General features: G+C 53.5%; 1 protein-coding gene across 7 annotated transcripts in view; it reads left to right on the forward strand.

The window, feature by feature from the left end:
* Positions 1-27894, forward strand: part of IL16 (interleukin 16) — a 105165-nt gene that overhangs the window by 49798 nt on the left and 27473 nt on the right. For all 7 annotated transcript variants that reach the window (XR_009398969.1, XM_059371444.1, XM_059371443.1 and 4 more), the window contains exons 3-9: positions 11328-11436; positions 14574-14716; positions 16444-16554; positions 19268-19382; positions 24663-24736; positions 25345-25561; positions 26022-26139. Coding sequence is in view for 6 of the 7 variants with exons in the window: in XM_059371444.1 (XP_059227427.1) it covers positions 11328-11436; positions 14574-14716; positions 16444-16554; positions 19268-19382; positions 24663-24736; positions 25345-25561; positions 26022-26139 (887 nt within the window). In the remaining variant the exon portion in view is untranslated. The remainder of the gene's footprint in view (positions 1-11327; positions 11437-14573; positions 14717-16443; positions 16555-19267; positions 19383-24662; positions 24737-25344; positions 25562-26021; positions 26140-27894) is intronic.

The raw sequence follows: 27894 nt of genomic DNA on the forward strand, positions 1-27894 counted from the left end.
AACTTTTTTTTCTCTGAGATCCTGTAAGTCTTGTTAGCTTCTCGGCGGGAATCTTTGTGACCCAAGTTAAAGCTTGGTCCTGCAGAGAAGTTTCGAGTTGGTTTCTGCCAGGTGGCTGGGGCACCATCAGCCTAGGAGCATTTTGAACTAAATTCTCGTCTAGAGGTTTTTCAAGACATGCATGTGGTATGAATCAGGGTTGCCAAGTCCTGTGAGGGCCATCTGGTTACTGTTAATCACCAGCAAATCAGGGAGGCTTCCCCTCCTTCCATTAGGGCCATTTCCAGACTGATGATTTTCAGGCAGTTCCTGAGGGTGGAAGGGATTCATTTCCAGTGTATGTTTCAAATGAGGATGTAATTATTAAGGCCCCCTCAGTGCAAGGGGAGGGTCCTCTTGAACCCTGCATCCTGGGAAGAAATCGGGACTCTCTGCTCCCAACATCCCAGAAAGCTTTAGAAGGTGAAGTTCACGTCCAGACGGTTCATAAAATGATCTCCGGGCATCGGCCAGGCTCTGAGCTGCTCCCCTGTCAGGAATATGGTGGCACAGCCTTATTTATTTCGTGGCCTCTGAGAATTCCTTACTCCCTCGCTATTTCATTGATAGGTTCCCGCCCCATCCCACGCTTTTTCTTGGTTTTAGCAGAAGGATCAAAGGAACGCGTTCCTGTCTTAACATCCTCAGTACTGCCTTGTCGGTGTTTTCTATTACGGACCACGGGATGAACAAATTTCTATACATGTCCTTGTGCATTTTGTCCAATTATTTCCTGTAACCCATTTCTAGAGTATGAAAACGATGTGACAGAAGCGGGACATCTCCGGGAGCTAGACTGGCGCTCCTCGGGGACTGGTGGGATCAGTAGGGTTCTCGCTGGCTGTCAGTGCAGATGCTCTGCCCGGAGGGTTCCGTGTACATCTTCTGAAAATCCCGCGGCACCTACTATAAAAACTGGATGGAGGGTCATTTCTACTAAATTAGTAGAAATAGAAACCGTGTCTGGCAGAAAAATCCTCAGCTTTTTTTGGAAAAGTGGTATTCCCCAGAGTTGTTCTTACATTTAGGAGCACATACAGAACTCGTAAGTGGAAACACTTCTTGACCAGGCAACCTAGTTTTATAACGAGAAACAGACAGGTGAGACTAGTTTGGGAGCAGACGGGCGAAGGGCGGTCGCACGGGTTATTGAGACAGCCGCCCGCCAGCGTCATGCCCTTCCACCGTGAAGCTTTCCCTGGGTCTGATGAGCACAGGGAGCCCCCGGGTTTCTCAGGCGGTGGCTGTTCTGCGCAGAGATGGTCTTACAGATGGGCAGGCCCCGAGTTTATTCCCGCAGAATACGTGCGGTGAGGTGTTCTCGAAGAGGGAAGGAGAGCAGGGATGGGCCGCTGTAAGACGGGACAGGATGCGAAGGTGCGCGGGGCGGGGGTCCGGCTCCCTGGGGCGGGAGGCGTGGGGTCCGTCTGAGTAACATCCGAGGAGGCGCAGGCCGGGAGCTCAGATTGGATCTTGACTCCATCAGCGACAGATGCCTCAGAGATTCAGTGTCTCTGAGGAGCATTTGCATTTTTGCAAAATCACCAGCAGGAGAAGTGGTCGAGGGCAGGGGCGATCTGAAGGAAAAAAATGAATTTTCCTTCCAAATTGGTTTTATTAAGATATAACACCAATATTTATATATATATATATATATATATATATATATTTATTCATATTTATGTAATATTTCTACTTACATGTAATATATACTTAAAATATATAATTATATATTTCTAATATATATTTATCTTTATAGATATAAATATATTTATTAAGATATAACAGGCAATGTGCCCATTTCAAGTGTAGCAGTAAATGGTTTTTAGCCTATTCGCAGAGTCGTGTAACCGTCACTACACGATTTTATTTTATTTTATTTTAATTATTTTTTGTAGATAAAAGGGTTTAACTTATGGAAAGCCCATGAGACTCATTAAAAAAAAAAAAAAGAACAACTCTAGAGGAAATAATAAAAGAATTCTGTAAGGGGTGTGGCTTCAAAATCAACAATAAAGAAATCAGTATTTTCCTTATGTACAAACTGCAAATAAAATAATGGAAGGAAAGATGACATTTACGAGAGAAGCAAACAAGCAAAAGAGCAAATGCCCAGGAATTAAGGAGACGCATCCAAGGCCCACGTGACTCTCTGATTTTAGAACGTTTTCACGCCCATCGGCTGCCAGTCTCCACCCAGCCCCGCCCCCAGTCTCCACCCAGCCCCGCCCCCAGCCCCGCCCCCAGCCCCTGTCGGTCCCGGACCATCCACGAATCGACTTCCTGTCTCTGAGATGGGCCTGTTCTGAGCTTCTCACGAAATGGAATCATAGCATCTGGGGTCTTTCGTGACTGGCTTTTTCCACTGAGTATCACGTCTTTAAGTCTCATCCACCTTATAGCACGTGTCCCCCAGCCCTGTCCCAGCTCTTGGCTGTCTCTCCAAGCTTTGTGATTGTCCATGGAGCCTGTCTTGTTTCTTGTAGCTCCCAGTAGGTGGGACACTGCCAACCCATCAGTGTCCCAGAGCGGGAGATCTCCGCCAGCGCCTAGAGTTAGGTGCATGGGAAGCCAGACCCGCAGGCCACGGCTTTTAAGGAATGCAGGTATACACAGTCCTATGGGACCAGGAGCATAGGTGGCCCCAGATCCTGATGAGGTCAAGGTGTTCTCTGGAAGCGGCCACAAACACTGTAGCTCAGACAAGCATATAGGGCCCTTCCCAGGAGACTCCAGTGCCTTGTATCGAGGCAGAGGTGACGTGCCCAGCCCACGTTCCCCAACAGCACCTGTGGAGACTCTGGACCTATATCAGAGGGAAGCCCGTCCTGAAGCCTGAAGCTCTAGGACCAGCAAATAAGCCTCCTCAGAAAGGCTGGGGTGGGGGCTGGGGTCCCCGTCTGGCGGTTGTGCATTTCCCTGGGGGAGTAGCATGCCAAGGGCTGTTTCTCCAATGGTTGAGTCCCAGGGGACTCTAGAACCAGGGGACCAAGCAGTGTCCCCTGGGTGGCAGGGGCAGAAATGGGGCCACCAGCACCAGATGTAAAAACCAGCACATCAGACGAGGGTGGAAGCTTCCCTCTGGGAGATACTGGTGCCCTGGAGTCCAGCAGAGGGAGGCACGAAGCTGGCACTCGCCAAAAAAGGAAAAGGAAAAGAAAAGAAGAGGGAAAGATGCGACCCACCGGCTTTATTCTGGCAGAGGGCTGGTGGGAAGAGCGCACGCGCTGGTTCTGTCCCCTGAGAGGACCCCCCGCTGGCCCCTGCCCCTGAGACCGATGCTTTAAAACAAGCAGGTTAGTCTCTTTCTCATAAAGTCTGGGCACTTTTCACAGGGCTGCTTCCGTCTGGGCCCTGGGACGGCCACGTGAACCAGCCTCCTAGGAGCCCGTCCTCAGCTTGCTGCCACCCCAGGCTTCCGGGGGTCACGAGCCCCAGGACTCTTCAAAGCCCAGTGTTTTGAGGGTTCATTTCTCAGGAGCGCTAAAAGTTGGGGTGTCTTATGTGAACTGCAAACTTTTCACTCCGCAGGGGGAGCTCCAAGCTTCGGGGTCCCTGCTGATCGCGGGCTGCCCCGCGAGAGGAGAGATTATGAGGCTGTGTCTCAGAACTTCCTGCCGTCCCGCTCCCCTCTCTCGTCTGCCTGATGGCAAAGGGTCTCTCCCCCAGCTTGTAGTTTGTTTGTTTCCTGGAGCAAACGGGTCCACACGTGGCCGTCGATGTCTGATGTCTGCGGGGGGGAGGTGCGTTCAGGAGCCCCTGGTCGCCGTCTGGAACCAGAGCCTCGTCACTGTGGCTCTGGATCGCATTCCCCTGATGGCTAATGACACTGGGGGTCTTCATGTGCTTCTGCGCTTCTCACCTAACTCCTTCAGGAAGATACCTGTCCAGATCCTCTGTCCATCTGAACGGTTGGATCATTTGTATTATTGACTTGGAAGAGCTCTTTATATATTCTCTATCCAGATCCTTCATCAGATACATGACTTGCAAATATTTTCTGCAGGTCTGGGGGCTGTCTTTTCACTTCCTTGATGGTGTCCTTTGAAGCACAAATTTTGTAATTTTGAGGAAGCCCATTTCCACTTTTTTTGGGGTCCCTCGTGCTTTTGCTGTCATATCTAAGAAATGTTTTCCTAACCCAAGGTCATGAGGATCTGTTTTCTTCTAAGAATTTTTTCAGTTGTAGCTAGAATGGAGGTCTATGATCCATTTTGGTGGGTTTTATTTTTATTTTTACTTTTTTAGATTTTATTTATTTATTTGACAGAGATCACAAGTAGGCAGAGAGGCAGGCAGAGAGAGAGGAGGAAGCAGGCTCCCTGCTGAGCAGAGAGCCCGATGCGGGGCTCGATCCCAGGACCCTGAGATCATGACCTGAGCCGAAGGCAGAGGCCTTATCCCCCTGAGGCTCCCAGGTGCCCTCTGATCCATTTTGAGTTAATATTTGTGTCTGCTGTGGGAAAGTGGTCTCGTTCATTCTTTGACGTGTGGACGTCTACTCATCCCAGAGTCATTTGTTCAAAATAATCTTTAAGGGGTTCCTGGATGGCTCCGTTGGTGAAGCGTCTGCCTTTGGCTCAGGTCCTGATCCCAGGGTCCTGGGGTCGAGTCCCGCGTCGGGCTCCCTGCTCATGGGGGAATCTGCTTCTCCCTCTGCCCCTCGCTCCCCCTTGAGCTCACTCCCTCAAATAAATAAATAAAATCTTTTTAAAAAGTCTTTTAAAAGACCCTTCCTAGACCTCCAGCCATGGGAATATTCCGGCGCCGGAGGAGTCCTCTGAACAGAGGCAGAGCCAGCACGAGTGGACGTGTTGAGGCATCTGAAAAGGTCGGAATCCAAGGAGACGGGGGTCATGGGGGGAGCCCAGTGGAAGGGAGGCTTGAGAAGGATTCCTCGGTTCCGTTCCCTCCCGTCCTCTCCGCGGCAGGAGCGTGTGGCCTTGGCTTCCCGCGTGACCATCTGCGGGCGGATCTGCCGGGCCCCGCGGCTCACCCCCCTGACTTACAGATCAAAGCCTGTTGCTCCATCGTCGGCCCAACCGGGAGCCTCGACCCGGAGGACAGCTGGATGGCACCTTGCGGTTCCCTTAGGCTGGCACCGCTCTGGTGCCTCAGCTCAGGAGAAAATGGGAAGACGCCCACGTGAGCGGAGTGCGGTCAGCAAACTCAGAGGCCCGAAGCTCCCGCCGGCCGTCGGGCATTGATAAAGATGAGCGTCTCTGGGGAAGCAGTGGATGCATCCTTTTAGCCCCTGGGGAGGACTTCAGACTCCAGAAGGGAGCTGCCTGTAGGACCCAGCATCCCGGAACTCTGCATCTTCACTCTGGGTTTGCTCCCCCGCAGTCCTGGGCTCCGTCTGTGGGTGAGGCCTGGCTGTGGAGCCCCCGCAGCCCCATGGCTGATCGTCACGTCGGGAAACACCCCATAAAGAGCTTCCTGGCCGTTCTGCCTTATTCCACACCCAGACTGTGGTGGGACCGACTGCCGTGGACACTGCCATCCCCAGGGCGATGGGCGCGCTCCCCCGGAGCTGCTACCTGCGGCTGCCGTCTCCCACGGTAATGAGGGGAGATGTGTCCGGAGACATGTCCCTTAGCCCCTGACCTCAGTGATGCATCCCCCCTTTCCAGGGCTGCCCCACCTTGGGAGCCGGGACAGAAGAGCTGTGTTCTGAGTGCCGTGAAAGGCGCCGCACTGTACAGACGCTCGCAGCAGATCCCACAGAGACTCCTTTGAGAAGAAACCACTCCACCCAGGACGTCTTGCCCAAGAGCAACCGCCCCCAGCAACCAAGGAAAGCTGTTTCAGTCTCGAGAACCATCTTCCGCCAAGTGATCATCTCCGAGGGTAGAGTAGCCACTCAGATCTTTAAACATAACCATCCGTTGCGTTCAGAAGTGTGGAGTGGAAAGCGCTTACCGGGATTGTCAAATCGACCCCCTTGGCTTACAAAGGGGGAAACTGAGTCCAAACAATTAGGTGACAAGCCCAGGGTAATGTGTGATTTATTGCTGCTGGTCTCATACCCTCCACCCACTCCATCCTACGGTGCATTTCGACTAAAGGATTGTCGTGCTCTGAGCTGTAGGGATTGCAGAGAACGAACCACACCTTGAGATAATCCCAGAGTGTGGATGAGGGCTGGATCCTCGTGGGCCTCCAGAAGTCGAAGACCCACAAAACTTGTGCGCTGCCTCTATTTTGGGAACTTTTCAGGGTCATGTAGTTGGGCTTTTTGTTTGTTTGTTTGTTTGTTTTGTTCACATGCCCGATAGAAAACCGCCTCTTGGATCCCGCCTTCAGTGGGGAGTAGTGCATTTCTGTTCTTCCCTGCACTAGCCGTCCAGGGAGCCCGTTCCCGCCTCAGCCAGGTCAGAGCAAAGTCTACACACATATCCAAGAGTTTGGAGCTTGCCTGAGTTGACTCAGGCTGTCAGAGCCTCCGGCTGCTTCAGAAACAGGGTCCACAGCAGAGGGACAGGACCAGCTGCCAGACCCCGTGTCTTTGGTCAGAGGACACAGAGCCATGAAGGGAAGGACCCTTGTGCTGCCTTGTGCTTGCCGCGGTGGGGTGGGGGGGGGGCACGTCCTGCCTGTACACCGGGAGGTCACTGCTCCCACCGTCCTGACCAGAAGAGGCTGCACCCCGGTGTGCAGAGAGCAGAGCGGTCCAGGGGTTCATCTGGCTCGCTCTGGATAAAGTCTCTTACAGCCAACTCTGAAACCCTGAAAGAAAGCTTCCTTCTTCTGAACATGACACTAACGACTTTCAGGCCATGGGGACCAAAAAAAAAAAAAAAAAAGAAAAGAAAAGAAAAAGTCTCTGCTTCTTATGATTCTCCTGACATCAACTAGCTTTGCTTGCTGAGCTATTTCTACATTTTGTTTGGGACAGGGAGCTTTGGAGAGAGGATGGGAAGGGGAAAAAATAATGAACAGTCAACACACTGTCTTAAGTTTACTCACATGACCCTTGAAATGCATGTAAAATGGCATTTTTGTTTCTGGTCTGATGGTAAAAGTCATCCAAGCTTGTTGTAGGAGACGCAGAACACACAGGGGAGGGGGAAGTAGGAGAGTAAGAATTCGTGGCCCCGTGACACACCACATGCCCTGCCATCCCGTAAGAGCAGGACCCTGTGTGCGAACATCATCTCACTACTTGGAATACAACCTCATGCATAGGAAGTGCTTAACGAACGTACATTGAATGGATAATATTACTATCTTGGTGTATTTATTTCCAGTCCTTTCCTTCTGCCTACATTGCATGATTATTGTGAAACTCTATTCATAGCACCTTTTTTCTTTTTTTACCTACCATGATAGTAGAGGCTTACATATACTACAAAAATTCTCTAGAAGCACAATTTTTAAAGATGATTCATGTTTCATATGCCTCACTTCCTTTTTTTTTTTAAAGGATTTTTATTTATTCGACAGACAGAGATCACAAGTAGACAGAAGGCAGTCAGAGAGAGAGAGGAGGAAGCCAGCTCCCCATTGAGCAGAGAGCCCGATGCGGGGCTCGATCCCAGGACCCTGAGATCATGACCTGAGCCGAAGGCAGAGGCTGAACCCACTGAGCCACCCAGGTGCCCCAGGCTCACTTCCTTATTTATCTTCATCTTATTAGAGATTCAGGGAAGGTTCACATTTCCAAGGTACTTTTCAGGGAAGCCTGGGCTTTAGACGAGGAGACGTACTGGCTGTTTTATGGGGTTTCTCTATGTTCTGTGAACCCAAAGAGCTACTGAGTTCACATGTCAGCATTCGCTTGCACAGTTTCCCTGGAAAGCATGGGGAAGTGGGAATCATATCAGAGGACACGACCTCAGGGACTCTGGTAATTAAGAAATATCTTTTGGACTCAAAATGGATGAAGGACCTCAATGTGCGAAAGGAATCCATCAAAATCCTTGAGGAGAACACAGGCAGCAACCTTTTCGACCTCAGCTGCAGCAACATCTTCCTAGGAACATCGCCAAAGGCAAGGGAAGCAAGGGCAAAAATGAACTATTGGGATTTCATCAAGATCAAAAGCTTTTGCACAGCAAAGGAAATAGTTAACAAAATCAAAAGACAACTGACAGAATGGGAGAAGATATTTGCAAGCAACATATCAGATAAAGGACTAGTGTCCAGAATCTATAAAGAACTTAGCAAACTCAACACCCAAAGAACAAATAATCCAATCAAGAAATGGGCAGAGGACATGAACAGACATTTCTGCAAAGAAGACATCCAGATGGCCAACAGACACATGAAAAAGTGCTCCACCTCACTCGGCATCAGGGAAATACAAATCAAAACCACAATGAGATATCACCTCACACCAGTCAGAATGGATAAAGTCAACAAGTCAGGAAATGACAGATGCTGGCGAGGATGCGGAGAAAGGGGAACACTCCTACACTGTTGGTGGGAATGCAAGCTGGTGCAGCCACTCTGGAAAACAGCATGGAGGTTCCTCAAAATGTTGAAAATAGAACTGCCCTATGACCCAGCAATTGCACTATTGGGTATTTACCCTAAAGATACAAACGTAGTGATCTAAAGGGGCATGTGCACCTGAATGTTTATAGCAGCAATGTCCACAATAGCCAAACTATGGAAAGAACCTAGATGTCCATCAACAGATGAATGGATCAAGAAGATGTGGTATATATACACAATGGAATACTATGCAGCCATCAAAAGAAATGAAATCTTGCCATTTGCGACAACATGGATGGAACTAGAGCGTATCATGCTTAGCGAAATAAGTCAAACAGAGAAAGACAACTATCATATGATCTCCCTGATATGAGGAAGTGGTGATGCAACATGGGGGCTTAAGTGGGTAGGAGAAGAATCAATGAAACAAGATGGGATTGGGAGGGAGACAAACCATAAGTGACTCTTAATCTCACAAAACAAACTGAGGGTTGCTGGGGGGAGGGGGGGTGGGAGGAGGGGGGTGGGATTATGGACATTGGGGAGGGTATGTGCTTTGATGAGTGCTGTGAAGTGTGTAAACCTGGTGATTCACAGACCTGTACCCCTGGGGATAAAAATATATGTTTATAAAAAATTAAAAATTAAAAAAAAATAAATATCTTTTGACTCTTACAGTGCATGAAGCGACTGATTCAAAGAACGAGTCATGATGCTAAGTCCTAGAAATAGAGAGTTTCAAAGGTTCAAATGAACTGTGTCACCTTCTGGAGAGTTCCTGCTCCGTCTCCTTCTGAGGGCTCTCAGGGGAGTCTGGCGGAAGATAGTCTGCTCAGGTTCATAGAGCACCACCTGCTGCTGAGAAGGAGAAGGTGTTCGAGGGACACGAGCGCTGGTTTTAACCCCTGACATGTGCAAGAAATACAAAGAGAGTGAGATGCGGTTTCTGGCAGGATCCTCTTGGGTCAGAACTAGATACAACCATAGGCCTAGAAAGGGGCTGGAAGTGGACTATGCCCTCCAGAGTACTTTCTAGTCATTCCCTCTCCTCTTAGACGTTCTACCAAAAAAGTCTATTTCTACCAAAATTCAAAGAATAGATAGACTCATAGGGAGAAGAGCATGTCAGGACAAGAGCCGCGGGTGAGGCCAGCCTCCTTCTGGGACCCCGGAGAACTTCCTGCACGAGCAGTGCGGGTGACTCAGGATTGAGGGCAGGGCTGACTCACCTGCGCTGGCCACGCAGGAAGTGAGCGTGGCAGATGTCCGCAGACCCCTCCCTGCTCCCGCAGAACCCGCTCACTCGCAGTGCCAGGGGCTAGGATGCAAAGTGAGAGGCCCCGGGAGATCCTCTCTCCACCCTTGGAAAGCAGCCAGGTGCTCAAGTCCCCCCCCCCCCCCCCCCCCCCCCCCCCCCCCCCCCCACGCACCCCCCCCCCCCCCCCCCCCCCCCCCCCCCCCCCACAGACAGACAGACAGACAGACACACACACACACACACACACACCCCTGGAGCCAGGACATTAACCAGGCACCGACAAAGCTGGCTTCGAAGCAAGGCAGGCATATCAGTAAGAAGACAGCAGCAGGTGCCCCTACAGACCTCTCCCCCAAACACTTCAGTCCCAGGTAGCATTCGAGCCGACAATGACAAATACCCAAAGATTCTACACTCAGCAGATAATTTAAGTGTGACAACCACCAAATAACATTCTCAGACATGTAGATATCCAGAGCTTTCCATCTACATAACTTCCTTGAGAGAAAACACGTGCACACACACACACACACACACACACGCATGCGTATGCACTCAATGATGATGGTAGTGATGAGTGTAACCAACATAATTCAAGAATTAGGTCAAAATCATTGTAAGTAATAAAGTTATATAAAAACAGTTCTAGGGAGAGAAATGAAATAATTCCATGATCCTCTTATTGACCTCTGTCCCTCTGTCCTCCTGTCTTCTGTCCCTAAAATCTCCAAGTTGTATGTTTTCTGTTTCATCCTTCGCCCTGATGGAGAAATGAGTCCAAGTGTAACTGTTCAACATATTGCCTTATAAACTCAGCACCATGGGAGAGTGCTCCAGATTATTAGTCTAAAAAAGGCACAAGGACAATGTGATCTGTATGACAAGGTAAAGAAGACGAAAAGAACCATAACTTGAGAATGCTGGTTTTTAAGGCTTTGAATTAAATCTTCAGAGAAGGAAATCAGCAAGATAATAAAATCATAATACTCTCAAGAATGCAAGGATGGTTCGATATTAAGAAACTATTCACATAACATTCATTCGACAGAGTTCCTAAGTGCCTCCTAGTTTCTATGTTCTCCTGCGTAGAACAGGGCAAGTGACCTGAGCTCTTCTCTCAAATGCGTCTCCCTGGCTTCCCGTCCAGGGAAGGTCTTTCCCCTGTTTGTCGTCCTCTGTCATCGCCGACCCCTCGTCTTGGCTTGCTCGCTTGCTGGGGGCCTTCCTCTGCTAGAACAGCATTGCTCTGCCATCGATGCCCTGTCCGGCTTGTTCACGCTCGTTTCCCCAGCGCTTGACAAAGAATCAGACGTGTATTGGCTGACATGGTTATTCAACATCATCTCTTGCCTTAGATCCGTGTCTGTGCAAATATATCTATTCTCTCAATTTTTATTAAATGGGTGACTCTACCCATAGCTTAGCCGATGATGGTGATTCTAAATCCCAGCCTGTATAGAGCCTATAATTTACTGGGGGACACAGAGAATCCAACCAGTACTTCCAACGTCAGTGCCTGAACGGCCGCTGTCTACGCAGGTTTTTCTGTTCTAACCGACTTACTGAATAAAAGGTGGGAACTGTTTTGCAGGAAGCTTCCACAACGTCTTCCCGAGAAAAGTCTGGAAAAGTAGAAGCGCAGAGTAGTACCTTCCTGCTTCCCAAAGCCTGTCACCAAAGGACTCGCAGCAATTCAACCAGTAAGTGTGTTGTGGACCTGTCCCCGGGATGGAGCCTCGCTGTTGCTGAGGACCGGGAACATCAGGGATGTGGGGGGATCTGGGGGAGGGCAGGTCTCGGTGGGTCCAGCTGGATTACACATGGCTGTGGTCTGCTGGAAGGTTCCCTCGGCAGTTCTGCCTCGTGATGGACTCAGGTGCCATGTTGGGAAGAGCTGACATAGAGGATAAAAGGCAAGGGCTTTGCTCTAGCTCTGTCTTCTGATGTGCTCCTTGATTTTAGGAAGGCCACTGGCTTTCCCCAGCTCTCCGTCACCTCATCTGTCACCAGATGGGAGTGGAGGCTGGAGGACATCAGGACTCTTGGTTGCTGCAAAGAGAGGAGCTCTACTCCAAAGTCAGGGAATTTGAAGAATGCAGAAAAGCATGATGAGATTAAAACCACACCACATGCTGATGTTAGAAACAACCCACACTAATGTTTTCTGTGCTTCCCCTCCGATGCCTCTATATGCCCACAGAGCACACGTCTACACACGCGCACACAGCACAACTTCGTGTCCTTGAACATTCTTCTGCAAACACCATGCTCAGTGGGTCCCTTGTATTTCATTGTGTGACCACACCTAACCTAGTCAACCAGCTCCCTCCTGTCAGAGAGCTAAGTTATTCCCGTTATTCTCAGGTTTTCACGAGGATAAGCAGCAGTGTTAAGTTCGTCTGTGAAATTTTGCTTACGTTTGTGATGATTTTCGTAGGGAAGCATGAGGGGCCGTGGATAGAAGCATGGTTAGGAGTTCACACTTGCTTCCAGAACCAACTGTCCATGCGACCTTTGGTCCCTTTCATTCCATCCCTAAACCATGATTTCCCAAGCTCATTTCCTATTTTGGGGCTGCTAGTTATTTATTTTTTTTTATCATAAGTTTTTGCTTATTTTCCCCTTTAGAACAATTTCCTAGAAATGGAGTTTCAAAAGGTTAACTATGCCTTAGAGTTGATCCGTGCTGCCCAGTTTAAGAAGCGAAGACTCCAGTGACGTGGATGTGTACCTCCTTCTTCGTTCATAGCCGCCATATGAGCATTTAACAATATCTATTTGCTGCAGATTTTTCTCTACTCCCCTCTTTCCTCACCTCTGCTTTCTTCTGGTCTGCTTCGCACCCAGGACCGACTACGTGAGTTGTAGGGATCTGTGTGAAATGAAAGTGTGGGAACCTTGTTCAAATATAGAACGGGAGTCGGTGGGGCATTAGACCCAAGCCAAGGCCCCTTTGAGCGTGAGGCTCTGTGACTCCATAGGGCACATGCACACGCAGTCAGCCCTGCTTGCACTGTGGGCACTGAGCAGACCCTAGCCCCTGACCCCCCGGGACCCCCTAGCCCCCCGGCCTCCTGCCCCCCTGGCTCTCTGCTTTTTCATGGAGCTCAGTGAGAGAGGAGCACCAGCAGGAGACTGGACGGTGAAGGAAAAGCTGCTGGAGCGCATCTTCCCAGTTCCCTCTGCCTCCGTGCTGTGTCCTGGCAGACCTTGTCTGGCTGGGACCAGACACCAGGTCAGGGTGGCCCACCTTCCGTGGACCTAGCACCCACCGGGCTCTGAGAAGACGGTCTCCTCCCCTTGCCCCTTCAGGTCCGAGATGGCGCCAGCTTCCAGTTTTTGCCAGTTCCTAGATACCCGGTGGGCTTCGCTCTTTTCCTAAACCCTGTCCACACTTTGCACACGGCCCTTCATTCATTCCTCTCAGGGGCCTTGTGGGCTCCCACCTGCCTGGTTCGCTGGCCCCGAAAACCAGCCTCTCCACACAGCGGACCTTAAATGTTCCTCGTTTCTTCCTTTCCCTTTGGCAGGAGTTCCTCTTATTTTTTTATCCGGGTGATCAGTCTTAGCGTTGATTTATAAAGAGCCTCTCAGTTGTGTTAATATTTGGCTGTCTTTTGTGGGACGTACATTCTGTGTTTACTGTTTTCTCTTTAAGTCTTTTCTTAACAGAAAGATGAGAATATCTTTCCATAATCAAACGTATGTTTTTTTTTTTTTTCCTTCCTAATACTGTTAACGTTTCTTGCACATCCAGAGAACGATGAAATATTTGGCTAAACTTCCTTCTAATTTGTAAACAATTTGCCTTTTTTTTTTTTTTTTTTTTTTAACAAGCCTGCTCTGTTCGTCATTCACGTTTGCTGTTTGGTGTGAAGCAGGACTAACCATGTTTTGAAGCCAGGCCCAGCGCAGCTGATGGACGATTGCTCTTCGCTGGTCGGGGATCGGTCTCCACCCGCCTCTCGTGGTCCTCTTCTTGTGCATCTGTTTCATCTCTTGAAACGATGCGCAGTTCCATCTCAAAAGCGAACAGGGCCGTCTCTTTAAAGAGAGACGCTCAGGCGGTGGGTGTTGATTTTACAGAGAATATTCTCTTCGCTTTTCTGCGTTTCGCTCGCTGTGATTCTGGTCACGCGTGGCTTGTTGGTTCCCTGCTTCTTGCTCTGTGTGTTTGCTTCATTTTGGCAGCGATTCGAGAGGTGTGTCCTATTTTTATCCCCACTTCTGGTTTCCTTCACGGGATGTTAATTAACTGATCAGTTGGGTTTCATTAATTAAGGAACACCTGAGACTCGATTTTCCAAGTGTCCCCCCCCAGAAAATGGCTTCCTATACCCCCCGTGTCTTCCCGTCTATGTCTCCATCCCATAATTCAGCTTCACCGTCAAGGACCGACGTGCGTCACTCTGTGCCAGCCTCACGGTACAGTCTCCCTTTCAGAAGTTACTTGGGCCTTTGCACCCCTTTTCACGACCACGTTTTCGATGAACTCCATCAGTGCGGTGTGTTTAACTGGTTTTGCACCCCCCCACCCAACACACAACTTGCGATGGTGACCTTGTGGCTGGAGCACATCCACGAGCCGTTTTCAGACCAGCGGTGCTTCGGGGACCCGCTCTGTCCGGACCCCGGGCCTGGGTCTGTGCTGGTCCCAGCTCCGTACTGGGAGCGGGAACTGCCCTCCGGCTGCCTGGTGGCAGGGGACTGGGGGGCAGAGCCCCGAGCTTGCCCCTGCGCTAGCCTGTGGCTTTGGGGTGGCTCCGAGGTGTTCTCCCCGGCCCTCTGCGTGCGGAGAGCACACATGACTTCTCCCTTTCCTCCCCTCGTGCTTCAGGTGTGAATCCCTACTGCACAGGAGAAATCGATTTCCCGATGATCAAGAAATCCCCGGCTTGTGCAGACAGACAGCCCTACTCCCTCTGCAGTAGCCGGAAGTCTCTGTCTCAGCAGCTGGACTGTCCAGCAGGCAGGGCTGCGGTAAGAACGGAGGGGGAAAGGGAGCGGGGAAGGGCCCGGACGCAGCAGTGGCCGAGGTGGGGGCGGGGGGCGCCGGCTAGCGAGTGTGGGCAGCTCCGGGCAAAGGAAGAACCCCAGGGGGGGCTGGTCCCCGTTGAGCCTCCCCGCGTGCAGCGGCTGCCTCGTCCGCGCTATCAGGAGGCGAGGGGCAGTGAACGTGAGCGGAGCCTGGGGTGCGGCTGTGCCCTACCTGCACCCTGACTCGGCGAGTCGCCGAAGAACCGGGCTGGGACAGGGGAGGGAACGCACACACGTGCATGCGGCCGGTGGCTGACGGCCCCTGGGGCTTGAAGTCAGACCTTCAGGACTCTGAAACCTTGGGCTCTTAACCCCGTGCTACGGCAACGTGCTTTACATGCAGTGCCTGCAGTTCATAAGCTCAGAAATGAATGTGTAGCAGGAGCGTGGCCAGGTGAGTAGCTGTCTGAGTTTACATGTCTTAGAACCAAAGGGACCGGGCAGACTTTGAGCCCAGCCCGCACGCTGTGCATCACACGTTCTTCCCACTGCGGGCATCAGCTGGCTTAGCAGTCACGAAACACGGTGTCCCCAGCCTCCTCCTGCTCCTGCCCGAAGCCGTGGGGAGTGCACACCGCGTGCGGCCCCCACGACCACCCAGAAGCCCTGTCTGTAGCACCCAGCCCCTTTTTGTCTCCAGCTCTGGAAAGCCCACTTCATCCTTCAGACACCTGCCTAACCCTACCTCTGCTGGGAGCGCCCCTGACCCGCCAGCTGCGTGGGCCTTACACTTTTCCCAGTGCCCATCCTGGGCGCCTGTCCTCTTATAGCCTCGCCCCAGCAGAGCAGGAGCGCTCTGAGGGCGGGCTCTGTAGGCAAGTGATGCCTGATTCTCTCCGCACGGTACTCGGGCCCCCGGCAGATGCCTGCCAGTCTCACTTTGCTCTTCCCTTCCCTTCGTGGACTTAGTATGTCTTTCATTTGCCAACTGGGAGCATCGAGGGTCCCAGAGTTAGGAAAAAGATGACTTTCCAAGTGGCCGATGATTTCAAGTAAGAGGAGTCAGGCACAGAATGGTGAGGTCACTTCCTCAAGGTCACCGGCTGAATTTGGGCAGAGCCACCAGAAGAGCCCAAGGCAGTGGGGGCTCGAGTCTCAGCCCTGACCGACGGGCCAGGCTCCACTGTCCCCTCCCCAAGTGGCTTCCTGAGGCACACAGGGCGTCTGTCTCTCGGGCACACTGCTTCTCGGCTGCAAGTCACCTGTGGGCCTGCCCTGAGATTTATGTTCTGCTTTTTTAAAATCTTCATGTGCCTTGCCCACCACCTACACCCCGCACAAGAAGGGCTCTCAGCACATGTGTCTTGAATCAGACAGGGTCTGCTGAGGGCATTCTGGGCGGCTGCGGTTCCCGCCTCTGTCTGCGACTTTAGGACCCATCACCCCAGGGCCGTGTGGTCTGGGATCTGCTGTGCACCTGCCAACTGGACAGGTCTCGGGGGGCTCCCAGGTGCTGGTCTGCAGGGACACAGGACTACTCAGCAAGGCTGAAACCATGCAGACCATGAAACACAGCCCCTCTTCACCAGACTCCCACTGTGCCTCATCGACCACACGTGGGGGCCATGCCGTGGGCCCCCCGAGAGAGGGGCTCTGGCCCTCTCCTGTCCTGTGAGGTGTGTGCTGCTGTCCCATCGGCTCACCCTCCCCACGCCGCTTCCCTCCTGCAGGGCACCTCGAGACCCACACGGTCGCTCAGCACAGCTCAGCTCGCGCAGCCCACGGGAGGCTTGCAGGCTTCCGTCATCTCCAACATCGTGCTGATGAAGGGCCAGGCCAAGGTAAGCAAGGATCACTGCCAACAGAAGCCGCTGGACGGACACGCTCCCAAGGAGCTGTCCTGTTCAGGGAAGGAAGGAACCAGGTCTGGTGGTTCTGGCTGCTAGTGTGAGCGTCGCGATGTCCCCGTGCAGGTCACCACAGGGCGACTGTCGGCCAGCTTGCTCTTGGCGTGGTGTTTTCTAGAAGTGAATTCCCCCTGGTGATTAAATTCAAATCCTTTCAGTTGTGTCTGTGTCCGTTCAAGCTGCTGGAGGCGGCTTAGCCAGCATGGTCTCACCACTGGGGAGGCTGGACGTCTACGGCTAAGGTGTCCGTTGAGGACAGCTTTCCCGGTGGGTGGACGGGACCGTCTCGCTGTGTGGGCACAGGGCACTTGGCAAGGGTGACAGAGCGCTCTGGGGTCTCCTCCCTAAGGGCGCTCATCCTTTCGTGAGCTCCCCTCCATGACCTGACCCCTCCCAAAGGCTCCAGCTGACACACGACGTTGGTTCAATCCACGTGTCTCCACCCGCCTGATACACCCACCCTGAGTTCTGCCCACAACTGCGGAATCCCGAAAGGAGGGACAAGGCAGCGGTGGTGGGGGAACATCCCAAATGTTTCTTTGTGTTCCCTCCAGAACATTCTGGAGTGGACATGGGCAGTGGTTGCCAAGTTCACAGAGGAGCCCAAGGAGCCGAGATGCTTAAATAACAAAACAGTGGGTTTTGGGTTTTTGTCTGTTCGTTTGATCTACCTGCTGCAACGCAGCGTGTGGTGTGTCAGGAGATGTCCTTGCTGGGCGCTTCCTTTCTGGTCGGTCCGGAGGGGCCCCTGCACCCGGATGTTCTCTCCCTCCTCCCCATACCCTCCTTCTCCCGGGAGCTCAGCAGAGACACAAAAGGGAAGACAGAAGCATCAAATGCCGACACCACGGCTCCTCTTGGCGCAAGGAGAAGCCCTCTCTCCTCGCCGACCTCGCTAACAGTCCGGCTTTCTGACTTGTAGATCCCAATGCTTCCTCCCTCCCCCTGGACTTAGGCAGCAGTATTTAAAAAAAAAAAAAATCGGTGGCTTTTAAGTCATTTGCGGTGCTCAGAAGAAAGCAAAGGGCACGCAGAGAGGGTCGATGGTGGTTTAACTGACCTCGTGTCTGAACCTTCACTAGATCCCATGTGATTGCACATCACGGGTCACGGGGCCGACCGAGCCGGCCTGCAGGGGCAGGGGCCAGGGCGAGGCGAGCTGTTGGGTGCAGGAAGCCCGGGTGCACAGCAGGGTGGCGAGTCCGACGCAAGCAGGACCTCCACCGGCCGCCTCGCATGACGGGTGCCGGAAGGAAGGCCCGTGGTGGAGGATGGCGAGTAGGAGCGGCAGAGCTGAGTTGGGGAGCAGGAAGCGGAGCTCGAAGGCTCCGTAAGGGCTCGAAGCAGGGTCACGATCAAAGGGGCCACAGAGCAGCTTCGGAAGGAAGGCCAGGCACCATGCTCAGGGCTGGACAAGGATGGGCGCCGGGGCCTGCCATCGCTCTGGTACCCGGTGACACACAGGCTCAGCTCTGAGCAGCTGCTGGCCAAAGGGACACTGGCCCAGAGCCGTGAGGCTGTCACCACGGTGGCTGTTCCCGTGGGGTCCGTCCAGGAGCCATGCTGTGAGCCACTGCCCAATGCCCCTGCGAGCTGGACCCAAAGACCCAGCTGTCACCTGACTCGTGGCTTCACTCCATGACGCACGTCACCTGAGCACCTGCCAGAGGCCAGGCAGCGACCAGTCTGATGCGTTCCCTGCCTTCAGGAGCTGAGAGTCTAGAAGGGAGCCCATCGAGGCTGCAGCCAAGCCCTCCTGGGAAGCGGGGAGCTCCTCGGTCCCCCACAAACCGAGCCAGCATGTGTGACTTTCCTCGGCTGCTCTCTGGGTCTGCATGCGGTTCTCCTGACTCACGGGCGGGTCCGCGGGGAAGGCTGGGGGCTCCCTCCTCGCTCTGACGGTGCACACGCCACTCACACCTTTCTCTTGCTCCTCCGCCTCTGACCTGGCCTTGTCTCTGCAGCCTCCCGGCCGCTCCTGCTTTGGGGGCTGTCTCCTGAGCCCTCTGAGCTCCCACCAGAGCCGCCGGCCAGTGCTGTGAGCTCCTGGGGCGTTTGTCAGCTCGTGACCCAGTAGAGGGGGCTCAAGGTCGCAGTGATGTCCTTGGGAAGGAGAGGACGGGATGCAAAAACAGAAGGGAAGTGAGCAGCCCTTGGTGGGAGAACGGGGCTTCCTCGGGTGCAAGCTGCGGTAATTACTCCCGCGGGCTTTTGTTGCTTGGATCTCCTTGAAGGTCCAAGCGCAGCCTGTGGGTTAGGTTACGAGCATCATTTCCCACGGGGCTGACCCGGGGCTCGGAGACAGACTTGCCGGAAAGAGCAGCCGAGCCAGGGCTCAGCGTCGTGACGAGGTCTCGGGCCACATCCCTGGCTCTCTGGGTCAGGACATCAGACCCGCAGGAGAGCCCGTGACCCCACGCAGCCCAGTGTGGCCCGGAAGTCCTGGTTTTCCCCAAGGCCGGGGGTCTGTGAGGCCAAGGGCACCTGTCTCCTCCCCGGGACCTTGGCTCAGGGTTGGGGCAGGCGCTCGGCAAACATCAGCCCAGGGAATAGCATGGACCCCACTCCTGACGCGTCTCGGCAAACATCAGCCCAGGGAATAGCATGGACCCCGCTCCTGACACATACTTTCCTCTTCTCTCCTCAGGGCCTGGGCTTTAGCATCGTTGGGGGAAAGGATAGCATTTACGGCCCCATTGGAATTTATGTCAAAACCATCTTTCCGGGGGGAGCGGCGGCGGCGGACGGAAGGCTGCAGGAAGGTAGAGCTCCCGTGTCTCACCGGCAGACAGACTCGCGCGGCCCTAGGAGAGGGTGGAAAGCAAAATGCCTCTGCCGCCTTCAGAATCCGGCTTGCATGCGTCTGGGGTCCGCAGTCCCTGTCCCTGCCCATGCCGTCGGGACAGGCACTTTGCTGGGTGTGTTTGCCCTCAGTCCGGGTCCTGTGGCCGGCCTGGGACAGAGGCCCGAGCTGTCTGGTTCCCTTCCTTTCCTTTCCAAGGGCCCCTCTCCTTCTGTCCTGCCCTCCCTGACCACAACCACAGGGAAATCAGGCCTTGTGCTTCTGATGCATCTGAGAAACACTCTCTGAGAGCGGGCGGTGCTCCCGGCTCTAGGAGTAGAGGTCATGACCGCGTATGATCTTTCTTCTGTGGAGCTCACAGTCCACCGGGTAAGGGGCCCAGGGAGCAGAGCTACCTCCTGAGGGCCCTTCCCGTCTTCTTGTCCTGGAGGGCCTGGGTTTCCTCCCCACCCCAACACCCCCCCAAAGTAACTTTTGGAGCATTGGACAACAGTCTTGGTCTGAAGATACCCACAAATTGCAACCAGGGGCAAAATTTCAAGGGGAGCAGGCACCTCTTGAGCCGAGGGCAGCCCCTGCTGGCCAGACACTGGGTTACACACGGGATGCTTGGGAGAGGCGATGTCACAGCTGTCCCCACCCTTCTCTGCCAGGCCAGTCTCCAGGCTGTGCTGGGAGCCTGACCCCCTTTAAGAACCTCACTTGTTCGGCCTCCTGTCTTCCTACCGTTCCCAACTGAAGAAGGGTTTTCCTGCTTCTAAATGGCTGGGGAAAAAGTCAAAGGAATTTATAATTCTTTTGTGGCAAGTGAAAACTGCATGCTATTCAAATTTCAGGATCCCCAGAAAAGCTGTAGGAGGCTACAGCCGCGGGCACAGCTGTCTCGCTCACCCGCGGTCTGAAGCTTGGGCTTGTGACCACAGTCTTGTGTTGTCGGGACGGAGGGCCCGTGGCCAGCAAAGCCCACCATGTTTGCTTTCTGGCCCTTCCTAGGACGAGTTCGTTGCTATCAGGATTATGCCAGATAACGCATTCGGACTTTATCGAGGGAGCAAGGGGGAGTCTTTGAAGGTTCTTATAATTTGGGAGGGACCAGCTGTGCCCAGGGTCCTTAGGGGGCTCGGGAAGCAGGGTGTGGGATGCAGCGGGCTGGCCGAAGAGCAGAGGTGGGCAAGCCCGCGGAGAGGCCGTTGGAAGAGCCAGGCTCCAGCTCGGCTCTCAAGGCTTCTCTAGGGGAGGAGGAAGGGGCAGAGGAGACAGCCTCCCCGAGGCAGGCGTGCAGGAAGGTCAGAGAGAATGCTCGGGCCTTAGAAACAGGACCGGGTGACAGAGGAGGAGGCCAAGGACGGCCAAGCAGGATGCCCGGGTTTGCGCCCTGGCGTGCAGGGGTGCCGTGCGGGGCAGCCACGCAGGCGGCCACTAGGTGGGGCTGTGCCGCAGGCGGCGGAGCCGGTCCGCCCTGGGAGGGAGCAGGGCTGGGTGTAGATCTGGGGGGTCTGCACACCTGCAAATAGTCGAGTTATAGGGCAGGTGAAGGAGGTGTGGGGGGGAGAGGAGGGCGGAGGCGCGGCTCTAGGGGAATCGCCTAATCGAGAGGCAAGTAAAGACGAGAATCCGTGAGACGAAGGCAGGAAAGCGGAATCAGAGTCTTGGGGTGTTTCCTGAGCTTCTGTGCTCTCCCGCGTTTAAATGAAGGTGGGGGAGGGGTTTAAATGAAGGTGGGGGAGGGGTTGAGCGGCAAGAAAAAGGGTATCGTGCTCTGTTTTCTTTCCAGAATGCAAGTGGTTTGAGGCGCGCTTCTCGATCCCCACTATTTGTCTCACCTTGTGAATACCGACCCTAAAAAAATTCAGTGGGAAAGACACTGAGTCTTCCCACAGCCCCTGATTCTAGCCCCAAATGACTGACCAGATTACCCTGTTGTATCTCTTTCAAAGTCAAGTTTTAGAATCTGCCCTTGAGCCCATGAGGTACATCCAACTGCAACCAAACTTTGGTGCACAGATCAAGGCTCACGATGTTTTATTTGCATAACTCTCAATACACAAACGATTGTGTAAGATTGATTTGGCAAAACAAAGTTTAATCACTTCCCACCAGATATGGCCACAGAAGCGCTGGGACTCTCCAAAGAGCCCAGAGCTGGGCTATGTAGTTCTGTTAGGGCTGACAGGAGAAGGTCAGTCCATTCTGTCATGAAGGTTGGTCAAAGAGTGGCCATGTCTCAAGAAGTGAAGAAAGGTGGCCCCATGTCCACTGCCGTGTTGTTTATAGCAGCCAAGATAGGGAAGCAACCCAGGTGTCCACGGATGAATGAATGGGTGAAACTGGCCTGTGTGTATGTGTGTGTGTGTGTGTGTGCGTGTGCACGCACATAATGGGCTATTGCTCAGTCATACAATAAGAATGCGATCGTGCCGTCTGTGACGACATGGATGGACCTGGAGGGCATTATTATAAGTGAAATAAGTCAGACAGAGAAAGACAAACACCGTAGGATTTCACCCGTAGGCAGAACCCAAACTACACACCAGGGAACAAGCCCACAAACACCTACGACAGAAAGAGAAACGGACGTGCGCGCAGAGGACGAGCTGGGTCTGCCCGGGGAGACGGGGGAGTGAAGTAGGTGATGGGGTACAGTAGGTCAAGCGGGACGAAGTTCCGGTGACGAGATAAAGATGTCAGGGGGGAGAAAAGTGCAGCGTCGGGAACGCGGTCAGCGGTGTCGGGATGACTCTGGGTGGCACGGATGGCGACCGCGCTTCCTCGGTGAGCATTTCGTCACGTCCATAGTTGTCGAGTCGTCATGCTGCAGACCTAAAACTAGTGTGTCCACTGTCCTTCGACGTCAAGACGTAAGTAGAGGACGGCGTTAGCGGCCGGAGCACCCAGAGCGTCGATGAGGCTCACGTCTTTGTCATCGACCCATCAGCCTCTTGTCCATGGCGGAAAAAAGGAATGGTCATTTCTGAAATACGTTGTCTCTTCTTCCTTCGGACACATTAGTTACATTTTGATTATTTAAAAAAAAAATTTGTCTGTTTCTACTCCGCTTGGACTCTCTGAAGTCCAAGGTTCTTCCTTGGGTAGGTTCTTCCATTTTTGGTCAAATTCTGGTGGCTTTGCCGATGACACTGATTTGAATTCTTTGCCCAGCCCACTTCTGCCCTTTATTTCTGACCCAAGGATGTGTTGGATAAAGTACCTCATTTAAACTTTGAATTGAAGTACGGCAGTCATAGGAGTTGATGATACAGTGGCCCGTGGAGCTGAAGCCCACAGGACCAGGATTTACCTGCCCACACAGGACAGGAGATACAGCTTTGTGTCCCCAGGAACCTTGGAGACCTTGCTTGAAGCCTTGATACCAAAGAGTTCCCCTGTGAGAGGCCATCGGGACCCAGAGAAGCAGAGAGGAAGCTTCACTTTGCCCGTAGCTCTTGGGCGTGAGGAAAGACTTCTCCCCACAGGCAAAGGAAGACCCAAGCCTGCATCACGTATGCGTGTCCTGGGCACATTGGCACCCCTACTGGGTGCAGGACACCCCAAGCCAAGAACCTAACCTCAGCGCTAGTCTTGGAGGAGGGAAAACCTCTGGCTGCCCCTGGAGAGCAAGGAAATGTTCCCACCCAGCAGCGGGGGGTGTAGGGAAATCCCTGAGAAAAACGGGCCACAGAAAAATGAGCTCGACACAGAGACCCCTCAGGAGGTGGGGAAACTTCGCTAATTAATGAGCGTTGGTGGGAATAACAGGAGGATAAGCCCTCAAAAACCCAAGATCACGGAACCATCTAAGACACTATAGAACGACCACTTTTAACTATGCATTTTTAATTAAGTTTTAAAATTTTAATTCCAGTCCATTAATGTAGAGCTTTGCAATCGCTTCAGGTGTGCAATAGAGAAATTCAGCACCTCCTGACATCACCGGGGCCCGTCATTCCTTCACCCCATCACCTCGTCCCCCGTCCCCCAGCCACGTCCCCACTGGGGGCCAGCACTGTGTCCCCGAGGGTTCCGCGTCTGTGTCTTGGTTCGTCTCTTTTTCTCTTTGTTTGTTTTGTTTCCTAAACGTCGCACACGAGTGGAGTCATACGGTATTTGTCTCTCCCGGACTGACTACCTCACTCAGCAGAATACCCTCCAGTTTCATGCGTGTTGTTGCGAGGGGCGGGATTTCGTTCTTTTTACGGCAGAGTAATAGTCCACTGGGTGTGTGTACGCCACGTTGTCTTTACCTGTTCGTCAGTCCGTGGACGCTCGGGCCGCCTCCAGAATCTGGCTAGTGTCGATAACCACGTGACTGGACATAGAGGTTCATGTATCCCTTTGCATTAGTATCTTCATAGTTTTAGATCTGCTGTGTCTAAAGACATCGTTGAAAAGGTGCAAGAGGGAACGTGAATGACCTAGAAAGAAAAGAACACGGTGGGGGGAGAAATAACTTGGAGGGAACAAAAGGCAAGTCATGGAAACAGGGAAGTCCGTGACCAACTTAAACCCAGATGACCCGTGGCTAGAAGGAGAACCGGGGCTGGGCTGCCCGGAGCGGTGGGGGACCGGGCGAGCGTCCGAGACACGTGGGGGGGGTGAGCGGGACCAAAGGGAGGGCAAGTTCTAGACAGCGAGGTCAGCGAGGAAGAGGCGAGGCGGGCCGCGTGGGATAGCGGCTAAGCACTTCCCAGAGTCATTTGAAGGCGCGAAACTTTGTGCAGAGCAGCACGCTAGGACGTCACGGCGGAGCTTCGGACCGTCCCAGACAAGAGCAAGAGCGTCTTTCAATGAACCGGGGAGGAGGGCGTAACTGGGGGAGCAGCCGGCCGCAGAAAGCCGGAGTGGAGGGTCCGCACCCGCCGCCCGGGCTGCGAACGTTAGTGGAGGACGCGGGAGATGAAGGCGGCAGGGCCCTGAGAGAGGCGGGCACAGGAGGCTCGGAGCGCAGACCCCGCTGTGGGAAAGGCATCAGGGAATGGGCTGTGGGAGCGTGTGGCCTGAGGGTCGGGGAGGCAGGAGGGCAGGGGCTGAACCCCAGGTGGGCAGGACAGGTCAGGCCAGGCCTTGTGGGCCGGCCAGGGACCTCGATCTGCCCTCGGAAGAGGGGAGGCCGATCACGACGCCCACCTTCCCCCGAGGGGGAGAGCCCCGGGCCGGGAAGCCGTCTTCCCAGACAGGGTGCGTGGATGTCCCCTCACTGGGTCACACTCCTCTCTGCTGTGATCTCTCCCTCTCCCGACAGGAGATGAAATTCTGGAACTCAATGGCGAATCAATGGCCGGGCTCACACATCAGGATGCTTTGCAGAAGTTCAAGGTGACCGCTTGCTCTCCGTCCGCGGCCGGATGCCGGGGTTTCGGGCATAGGAACCAAGCTACGACCCTCCTCCACTCAAACCTGCAAATTCGAACCGTGGGATCCTTGATGTGGGGCGCCCCGCTGATGCGGGCCTGGGCACAGCGTTAAAAAAGGACCCTGCTCGGAAAATACAAGTGTGGTCCGGGTTGCGGTCGGGATGTTTCTGCTATTTAAGATTAGCAGATGGTTTCAAAACGCTCAATGTGTTTATGGTGACATATTTTCGGATCTGCTCATAGTTTTTAAGGCAACCGGATGGTTTTAAGAACCCATGTAATGAGTTCAGTTCGAGGCTCGGTCCGTTCAGCACGTCTGTGTACGCACGCGTGCGGGTTACGTGCGTGATGTGTCATAGCCGTTTGGCTACACCAGATGGATGTAGATTGTACCAAACATGCAGACACGGGCACACACGCATGTGCTCACACACACACCTGCACAGGCGTGCACACATGTAGGCACACATGCACTCGTGTGGGCACACACGGCGACAGGCCCATGCACACGTGCAGACACACACAATCACACACACAGCTGCTGAACGCTACACTCTCTCTTCCTTTCAGCAAGCCAAAAAGGGGCTCCTGACCCTCACGGTGAGAACGCGCCTGACGGCCCCCCACTCCCTGAGCAGCCACCTGTCCCCGCCACTGTGCCGCTCCCTGAGCTCCAGCTCCTGTGCCACCAAGGACGGCAGCTCCTTCGGCTTGGAAAGCCCGGCCGCCCCTGCCAGCACGGCCAAGGCCAACTACAGGGTCATGGTGGAGGTCTCTCTGCAGAAAGGTAGGGGGGCAGTGCCTCTTCCTCCCCTCTCTTCCTTCACCTTCCTGCTTGGGTCTCCTGCCACCCAGGGGTCCCCCGCGCTTCCCTCCTCTGGAGTCAGTCCGAGGACAGGGCGGGGTGCGGTCGGCAAGCAGATTGCGGCCACTGCTCTGTGTGTCGGCCGAAGCCCAGGAACACCAGGCACCTTCCATCCAGGCCAGAATGCGCTCTCTGCCTCTTCTCCCTACTTTTTCTTGCAAGGACTTCAAGGGGTTCTGTGGCTGCGGGGAAAATAGGAGAGAGCAAGGCAAGCCCCGGGTGCACCGAGAGCAGGGCTGGGGTCTCGACAGCAGCTCAGACACCACGAGGTCTGGGGCGGGCGCTTCCCCGCGGGCACCTGTGCTCCTACCTGTGGCAGGAGAACCGAGGTCCTCTGGAGCTCGTTCCCGAGCCCCCGGGCTGTCTCCGCTCTCCCTGGCAGAGGCCGGCGTCGGTCTGGGGATCGGCCTGTGCAGCGTGCCCTACTTCCAGTGCATCTCCGGCATCTTCGTCCACACGCTCTCTCCGGGATCGGTGGCACATTTGGATGGACGGCTCCGGTAGGTCCTTATTTCTGTTCTCAGAAAGGAAAAAACAAAACAAAACAAAACACCCTGATTTACAGCAGAGGGAAGGAATTCATTAGAAGGCCAGGAGGTTCGTTTGGAGACGAGGTATTTAGAATGAACCAGCGTGGCTCGGAGCCTCTGTCTTCAGACTGTGGCCTCTGGACCGCCGGCATTGGAATCACTTGGGGGTTTGGTAGAAATGCAGACTCTCGGGCTCCTCTCCAGACCTCCTACGATGGAATCCACAACTTCACCAGATCCTCAGGGATCTGTGGGCACGTGGCAGTTCAATAGGCATCACCTCGGGGAATTCCAGTCGGAAACGGAAAACACAAAGTGACCACACTTTAATTCTGATGGAGCTGACCCAGAATTTACCGTGACATCGTAGGGACTCCGGTGCGGTCTGCCTGTGGACCATGTGTGGATAAGGAGGCTTACCAAGCCAATCAGTTTCTGGATGGGAGAAACAAAATCTTTGCAGGCACCGCAGACATATCTCAGGGCAAAATACTTGTGACAGGAGCCCTGACTCTACATTTCCTTTCCATACGTGATTGGGTTCGGGTACATTCCTCCCAGTCTGACTGGTTACGATATTTGTGGCTCAGGTGTCTTCTCTTCTCTGTCTTCCCCCCCGGGTTTGAGGTTTGCTACATCAGGAAGGCTTTGCCATATTTTCCAAGATTTTCTTTCCTACGATTGCTGTGGAGGCAAAAGGGCCAGCCAGGCTCAGACACTGTCTTGGTGGTGCTTCGAGTTAGAGGCGGACTTGCCGTCATGTGTAGGGCGGTGACGGCTGATTGGCTGAGCTGCTGTGCTGTCACTGGGGACATAATGAGAGTCACAGCAACTGCCTTCGCCCTAATCCCTTCAGATGACAGTCCTTCCTCCTAGACGTGTTGCTGGGCAGGGATTGTTCCAGAAGCCTCTGCTCTCCCCGGCATCTGGTGCTATACGTCTGTGGTCTTCCTTTATGTCGATGAAAATGGGTACTTTCTTAGCCGAGGTCAAGGGGGACCCACTCAGCAACACTGTAGCAGGAGGCAGTCGACCACAGTGCAGGGGTCAGTGACACCCGTCTCAGGACACCTGCGTTTCAATCCTGGCCATGCTGATGACCAGCCCTGCCAGTGGTCAGTGAACCGGGGCCCACCACCTGCTTGGTTTTTTTTTTTTAAATAAAGTTTTATTTAAACACAGTCACACTCATTTGTAGACATACCTGTGACTGCTGTTTTCATGGGCAACATCAGAGCTGGCTGATTGTGGCAGAGACAGTGTGGCCTGCGAAGCCTAAAGTAGTTATTATTTGGCCTTTTTCAGAGAAAGCTTTTTTTTTTTTTAGCTCTAAGCTAGGTCTTACTGAGGAGACGATTTCACCCTGTGCCTCCGTTTCCCCGTCTGTGAGGCACAGGGGGTTGGACTGCACCATTCTCTGTGTATGGATAAATCCCTCTTTTCTTTTCTTTTTTTTTTTTTTTTCTGGTCACGTCACAGAGCAAATGTGAATTTTCCATGACTCACTTCCCATCTCGGGGCCAGAATGCGCTCTCTGCCTCTTCTCCCTACTTTTTCTTGCAAGGACTTCAGCTGCTCCCCACACAGTCACTTCTTCTCTAGCCTTCAGCGCACAAAGCGTCCCTCTTTCCCTCTAACCATTCTACAGGTGGGAACGCCGAGGCCCAGAGAGCGGCTGTGATTGGTTAAATCACGGTTACTGGGTCAGTCCCGTCAGCTGGTTCA

Source organism: Mustela nigripes, chromosome 13 (genome assembly GCF_022355385.1).
Source record: "Mustela nigripes isolate SB6536 chromosome 13, MUSNIG.SB6536, whole genome shotgun sequence".
Taxonomy (NCBI): Eukaryota; Metazoa; Chordata; class Mammalia; order Carnivora; family Mustelidae; genus Mustela; species Mustela nigripes.